Source organism: Vombatus ursinus, unplaced genomic scaffold, assembly GCF_900497805.2.
Source record: "Vombatus ursinus unplaced genomic scaffold, bare-nosed wombat genome assembly UNPS02014818.1, whole genome shotgun sequence".
Classification (NCBI taxonomy): Eukaryota; Metazoa; Chordata; class Mammalia; order Diprotodontia; family Vombatidae; genus Vombatus; species Vombatus ursinus.
The window spans coordinates 73,502,173-73,510,056 of NW_020954596.1; the positions used below are offsets into that span (position 1 = coordinate 73,502,173).

Below are 7,884 nucleotides of genomic sequence, written 5' to 3' on the forward strand. Positions count from 1 at the left end.
CCAGTGCTTAGCAAATTGCCTGGCACAGCGTAGGTGCTGACCAAATGACTTAATTCTACTGAGGGAAAATCCAGTAGCAGCACATTTCACTTTTGGTTACCTTTAATTAATAGGAAAATTCCCCTTAAATCCTGCCTAAATCTGGATTTCTACTACTTCCACCCATTCTCTTAGATTTGCCCTTTGGGTTCAAGAAAAAGTATAATCCCTTAAACACATAATAGTGTTCAAATATTAGTAGACAGTTATGTTTCCTTGTAACCTTCTCTTCTCTAACAGTCTCCAAGTTCCTTCAACTGATGCTATGGCAAGATTTCAAGAACCTTTACAATTCTAGTTACTCTACTCAGAACACTTTTCTACCTTACTGGTGTTGTCATTAAAATGTGTTGGCCAGAACAGTACAGATGTAGACTGACTGGACAGAATACAATGGAACCACTACCTCCCCAGTCTGACATTATGTCTATTTTAATGTAGTTGAGCATTTTATTAGCTTTTTTTTGTCCATATACTGTTGACTCAAATTGAATGTTTAGTTCACTTAAAATATCCTGATTTTTCTTAGGCAAAGTTATGTCTACCCATGCAGAGATGATCTTGGACTTCTGAAGCTGATTTGAGCCATGTTTTGAAGTCATCTATTTACAAAAACTGAACAGTCACTCCTACTCCGAAGTATGAGACCTGTAGGTCCCATCAGGCATGATACTAAGCATTTTACATATTTTATCCCATTTTGATCTTCACAACAACCCTGGAAGATAGGTGCTATTGCTACCTTCACTTTACAGCTAAGGAAACTGAGGAAGACAGATTAAGTGACTTGTTCAGGGCCACAAGGTAAATAATTGGCTAAGGCTGTATTTGAAGTAAGGCCTTCCTGACTTCAACTCTAACAATTTATTCACTGTATTCTATCCATCACGTGCTCTGGGAACCACTTACCCCCACAATTCTACACAAGCACACCCTACTCCTCAGGAAGGAAAAGATCAAGCACTGAGGATAGTTGGTCATAATGTAACAGTACAGGATAGATTTTGTGGAGGACAGCTTGTTAGCCTCCTGGCACAACTGTCCCTAGTCTCAGCCTTTTCATATCATTGCTATAACCTGTTTTCTACAAGGGATGAATGAATGAAAAAGCATTTAAGCACTTACTATGTGCCAGACTCTAAAAGGGGCCTGGGGGATGGGGAGTGTTCATTTACAAAAAGCAAGACAGGCCTACCTTCAAGGAGTTTAGTAACAGATAAACATAGGGGAGTGGTACTTAAGGTGGGGAGTTTTGGTCCAGAGAGTTAATAGGATGATGAATTGATCTACTGGGCAGCCAAATGATTTACTCTTCTAAAGCAATGGTGTAATTGTTATGGGAAAACTTTTCCCATTTGTTGCAACAGAACTTTTGAAAATTGCCTTGAAGATCTTATTTTTGTTAACTAACCAATGATACAACTATTTGAAGAATTCCCAACCATTTCACAATTGAGGTTAACAGAGACCATCCACTGGGAGATCCCTCTCATCCCTAGCTTCACACTTTAAAACTTCCTTCTTTGTTTAAATCTGACAAGGTCCTTCTTGAAATGATCATTATCCTGATTTATGTCTTTGATCCAATCTCTTAGGTCTGGGAGCTTGCCCCCTTCATTATTGTTTGGAACTATGTTTCTCATTCTATACTCTCATTTATTCTAGAAGCTGGGGCCATTTCTATGTATTGTCAGTCTTTTATTTGCTTTTAAGCTCCCTCCCTTTCTGTGTTCCTCCATGACATACCTTCCCTTTAGTTAAGAGTCTAGCTAAAAGCCCAGATTTTTACAATCTAGCCAATAGCTCACAGACGCTCAGATTCCTTAAGAGTCTGGCCAATATGGCAGATCTTTAATAAACCTTGGCTTTGGCTGAAAGAAGGTTTGGGTCAAATTCATTTGGGCAGGACCGGTGTATCGTGATTTTGAGTTCCTGGCACCCCTAAACTTCTAGACCTCAACATAAGGATATACATATATGAGATAAAGCCAGAAAGAGGAGTTTTGGTTTTTTACCAAAGAGAGTGGGATCATAAATGGCTCAAGGGTTTTGAAATTAGGGTAATGGTTCTACAATTAGCTGAAAAAGGTGAGCTAATTTAAGTGAATGGTGGGTTCAACTTAGGTACATCAAGTTTGAAGTGTCATTGGTAAAAGAGAAATAAAAATTGATGCTGGAGAGGTCAGAAATGGAGATGAAAATATGGTAATTATCCAAATAGAAGTGATGGTTAAAGTCACAGGAGTGAATGAGATTACAACATCTAGCCCAAATAGAAAGCACTTAAATATGTAATTTAACTAAAGGGAAAGCATGTCATGGAGGAACACAGAAATGGGACAAAGAACCTTAGGCAAAGCCATTCATCAGAGAGCAGATGGAGAGAGGAAGAGCTTGCAAAGAGAAAGAAATTCATTGGAGGAGAATCAGGATATTGCAATATCATGGGAGCCAAAGAAGGAGAATTTCAAGGAGTGGGATAGTAAACAGCATTAAATGTTACAAAAAAGTCAAGGAGCTTGAAGACTGAATAAAGTTCAATGAATAGGTAATTAAGAGATCAGTGATAAACTCCAAGAAGTAGCTTCAGCTGAGTAGCAGTTGGGTTCAAATGTTGTCTATTCTACTTAAGACCCATGATACTTTGCTTCTCTAGGTCTTAGTTTCCTTATCAGCAAAATGCGATGGCTGGTCTTTTGAGGGCAGGTCCAGGTTTAAATCTATGATCCAACAAGAAGAGAGAAAAAAAGATAACTAAGGGAGTAGCACAGTCAAAAGAAGGTTTCTGTTTTTTAGGACAAGGGTCACCTGAACAGTTTGAAAAGAAAGCGAGGGAGCTTAAAAGCAAGTAAAAGACTGAAGATACATAGAAATGGCCCCAGCTTCTAGAATAAATGAGAGTATAGAATGAAGAACATAGTTCCAAACTCATGGTTGGGGATTAGCAGTTAGAAGATTTTAGAGGGAATGGAATGAAATGGCTGATCTGAGAGTCTAGTCAGTGGAGGGGAACCTGTGGCCTCCATGTGGCAGCAGGATCCCCACCCCAGGTCTAGGTTGAGTAAAGAAACAAGTGAAGTTAGAACAGAATGATGGGACTAGGGGGATAAAAAATGTTTTGGACCTCAGGGCATTCAGTCTAGGTGAAGAAGACTAAAACCTACAAGATAACACTGTTAAACACAAGATAGTATCATAGAAGTTAAATTGCATAGTTCAGTGCTTATAAGATTATAGAGGAAAGGAAAATCAAGGAAAGCTGGACTACACATAAAAGGCTTCTTGGTTTTGATACTTATCTTCCAAAGGAGGAAAAAACCTGAAAAATCTTCCAACTGTTAAAATATTCACTGTTTTACAGGTATATCAATGTTAAAACTGGAAACGTGTTTCATCTGCATTGGGCAACATTATTAACGTTACTTAGGTCACTTTGTCATATTTAAGAAAAAAAAAAAAGAATTAGAAAAATGAAGATAGTTTAAAAAAAGTGACACCTCTGCCAGCTAAATCACCTGTTCTTCAAATAACTTATACATTGTCTATCTGGGAATATTTATTTCCTTTAATGAACTGATCTGTTATGTTTATGATATGATAGCTGATCACCTCGTCAATTAAAGCTGATGGATTTCCTATAACTATCCTTCAGAATACTACAAAGTGGGGATTTGATCCAAACACAGGTCATATGATATGACACTCCTCAAATCTGGCTTATATAAAATCTGAGTGTAGCCTAGAAATTTATATCTATGTAAGTAATTTTTTTCCAAACAGATTTCATTTTAAGAAGTGACCAAGATTCAAGAGCAGTATTTTTCAGAGAGTAGTTTAACTATCAAATGAGATTTCAAGTATATTTATTAAATTTTTAAATGTATGCCAATAAAGTAATGCTCCAATTCTAATTCGAGGGAGAATTCTTCTGAACATCTGCAAAATTCTTCAGAGGTCTAACAGTAACCTCAGATTATGTCAGTGTTAAGAAATAAGCACTGTAATAACAAATGCTGAAATGCAAACCCCAAACACTAGTTTTCTATGGGCTCTTACCTGTATAAAGCATCATCAATTTCCATTGAGTCAGTTGACATACTGGGGGGATATTTGTTTCTACTGCAACTGCAAAGAAAAGATAACAATCACAAGGGTAAGTAATAGATAATCAGTTAATAAACACATTAAATTCCTACTATGGTCTAGGAACTGTAGGATGGGGATTATGATTTCACTCATAGGCAGAAATTTTGGATAAGGAAACTCTACTAAAGAGGGTGGCCATCTCTCCAACTTATAGTCTTAATGAACTGCATAAGGTACTGAGAGATTAAATGACTTGTGCAGGGTCATAAAGTTAGTACCTGTCAGAGGAAGGTGAGAGGTGGCATGATATAGTAGCTAGAAAGTCAAGGTTGGAGGCAAGAAGAACTGAGTTCAAGGCCCACCTCTGATATTATATGTAAGTTTAAAAATTTTAATTTTTTTAAATCTAAAAAAAACCCTTTAAATATATATATATATATTTATTTATTTTCACAAATGCATTTTTATTTCTGCTTAAGTATGGTATGAATGCTTCATTTTGATAAAGTATGACCTTGGGTTCTCAAAAGCTAAGTCAGCAAGACAGAAACAAGACTGTCAAACCCTACTAAGCTCAAAACCTGGTTAACAGTTCCAGCAAGGGAACTTGTTTTCTGGGGAACTGACCAGGTAAACTGAGAAAGACTTAATCTCTGATTTGCTACTTTTCAAAGAACATCTAATAGAGTAAATGCAATCTGGGTTGATGGATACCAATGATATATATTCTTAGCCTATTGAAGAATTAGTCCTTTTTCACTGAGGGAACAACTAATATTGCCTACAAGATGATAAAATAGGTCTTAAAAATTATAAAACAGGATTAACTACTAGTTTTTAAAAAAAGTATAAGCAATTATGCAAGTACATTCCAGGTTTTCAGACAGTCATGATTAAATCAAGGTGTCTATAAGTCTGTGTCATTAAAATATAATATTGCACTTGATGAAAATCAGAAAACTCTTGGATTAACTCATGGATTTTTGGTGAAACCAAAGATTGTCATTCTCCACAAATTTCCTCCCTGAAATGAACTTATAATCTCTTCAACTTCGTAGTAAAATAAAAACTCAAAGAAAGGAACACACTAGACACACTAGACTTCCCTGACACTTTGCTGGCTAGTACCCTTTAAATTCTTCCTATCCTTCAAAAAGTGAGGACTAATGGGCAAAGTTTAAAGACGGAAATGAGGAAAAAGTATGTTCTAAATAGTTCTTTCTTTGAATGGCTTTAATTTTTCCATCTATAGAAAAATTTACCTCACAAAACTATTTCAAACATTTGTGATTAAACTGACACAGTTTACCAACTACTCTATAATTTGATTTTAAAAATTTCTCCAGCCAAAAAAGTCACCACCTTGAACCAACTTTACGTTGAGCTTTTCTAAACTGAGCTAGGTCAGTCCTCCAAGAACAGTGTCATGAACTTGATACTCATAGGGAGTTGGCCTGAGAACTATAACTGAGTGCCCCCAAAACAACATGGATTTATCACAGAGCTGGGTGGCACTGTGAATGCAGTGTTGGGTTTGGAGTCTGAAAACCCTGAGTTTAAATTTTACTTAGCTGTGTGACCCTGGCTGGGCAAGTCACTTAACTTCTGAGTCAGTTTTCTCATTTATAAAATGGGGATAATAAAAGCACTTACCACACAGAGTTGTCCTGTGGATAAATGAGTTAACATGTGTAAAATGCCTTGCAAACCTTAAAACATTATGTAAATGCTAGTTATCTGTAGTAGCAGACAATGAGGACTACTACTACAACTAATACAATAACTCATCCTCTACAATTGACTTTTGCATGGCTCACAACAAGATTAGGAAGAGGGACTGGGTTTGTAATTTCTTTCTTTCTTTCTTTTTTTTTTTGCTTTTTGGTAAGGCAATCAGGGTTAAATGACTTGCCCAGGGTCACACAGCAACTGTCAAGTGTCTGAGACCGGATTTGAACTCAGGTCCTCCTGACTGCAGGGCCGGCGCTCTATCCACTGCATCACCAGTTGCCCCTGTAATTTCAGTGCTACATGGAGCTCCCCAGTAAGGTAAGTCCACTGCAGGTCACCACCTTCTCAGCAAGTTACAGAGAGCTGCCCAGGGCAGTGGTGTCAAAATCAAACAGAAAACGGAGGAGGTAGAGAGAAAGGTGCCACTAACTGTACATGAGAATCTCAGCCAGTGCATATCAACTTAGGAAATCACATATAAACATTATCTATATTCTACTGTATTTTTATTTATTTTGTTAAATATTTCCCAATTACATTTTAATTTGGTAGTGTTTGACACCTCTGGCTTAGAACACTGGGAGGCTAAGTGACTTGCTGAAGGTCAATGTTCCATTCTCTATGGGATCATTCTGGCAAAGTGTCAACTACATAAGAGTGTCAAATATATAAGATTTTGAATATTCTCAGTTTAGCCATTTAGGATACATCACCCTCTTCATCATTCACTCCTGCCCCTATCTGTTTTGCTTAAGGAGGAACTCTTCCTTCCCAAGTGAAAAAGATTCCATTATACTCTCAAACCAAACTTATCACTTAATTCATCAGATCTTTTAATAAGGGATTTGTACGACAAGAATCTTCACAGAAAGAGGACAGAATCTAAGATGCACAAAAGGAGGGATGTATATATGATAGAGCGATGGTTTCCAGACTGGAAGCAGGAGTCTCTTCCAGCTCGCAGGCGGGTTGGCCCTCGCGGGGCTCTCCTTCTAGCCCCAACAGTAGCCGAGGGATGTTAGAGACGGATCCATTCCTGTTGTCACTAGGCCTCCAGGCACTCATGCCTGAGGCAGCACTTTTTAACAGAGCACCCATTTTACGGAGTGGCGGAAGGGACGAAAGGGCGCCTGGGGGTTGGGGCTCTACCGCGGGAGAGGAGGATCAGCCCGGGCATGGAGGCCCGCGCCCTGGGGGCCAGGGGTGGTGCCCCCACCGGGATCAGGTGCGCATCCCGGGAGGTCGCGTAGGTGCACTTTTTCCTCAACCGACTTCGAGGTCCGTGAGCCAGGGGCTGCCCCGCCCCCCTCTGCCCAGCCGGGCTCTCCCCCCGGCCCAGGCCGGCGCCTCTTCCGGCCTCCGCGTGTGAGGAGTGGCGAGCCCGGAGCGCTGCCGCCGCTTCCCAGCTACCATCCACTCATGCTCGTCTCCCGCCCGCCTTACCTGCTGCTCTCCCCCGGATCTGCAAAGGCCGCTGAGGCTACCGCCTCGCCTCCCCTCGGCGGTAGAAGAGAGTCAGCTTCGTCCATCTCTGCTGTAGCCGCCGTAGCTGCCGCTGCCGCTGTCGCTGTCGCCGCCGCCCAAGGGGAGGCAGGGAACGGGGAGGAGCCTGAGGGATAACGGGGGCGGGGACAAGTGATGTCGCGCTATTTCCGGCTCCCAGCAAACCCTACTTCCTCTGCGTGGTCCTGCACGTTGGGGGGAGGTGCCTTTCCTCTTCCTCTGTTGGGATGGTCAGTGGGTAAGTTGAGATGGGGTGTGTGTTCGGAGGGGGACACTTCCCTTCCAAATTCAGATCAAATAAAGTCAACAAGCATTTATTAAACACCTATAATGACAGTTAAAAGACAGTCTTACTATCAAGGAGCTCGCAGTCCGATGGGGGAGACAACTACGTACAAACGAGTCATATATAAGGTAAATTGGAAATAACAGGGAGAACGCACAAGAAAGTTCCAGAAAGGCCTCCTGAAGATGATGGGATTTTTGCTGGGACTTTTAAGAAAGTGAGGAAATGGATATGAGTAA

General features: G+C 40.2%; 1 protein-coding gene across 1 annotated transcript in view; it reads right to left on the reverse strand.

Annotated features, from left to right (window-relative positions):
• UBA6 (ubiquitin like modifier activating enzyme 6) overlaps positions 1-7,440 on the reverse strand; it is a 74,026-nt gene extending 66,586 nt beyond the window's left edge. The window contains exons 1-2 of the mRNA XM_027836445.1: positions 7,300-7,440; positions 4,096-4,164 (exon numbers count right to left, since the gene is read on the reverse strand). Of these exons, the coding sequence (XP_027692246.1) occupies positions 4,096-4,164; positions 7,300-7,385 (155 nt within the window). The 5' untranslated portion in view covers positions 7,386-7,440. The remainder of the gene's footprint in view (positions 1-4,095; positions 4,165-7,299) is intronic.
• Between the last annotated feature and the right edge of the window lie 444 nt (positions 7,441-7,884).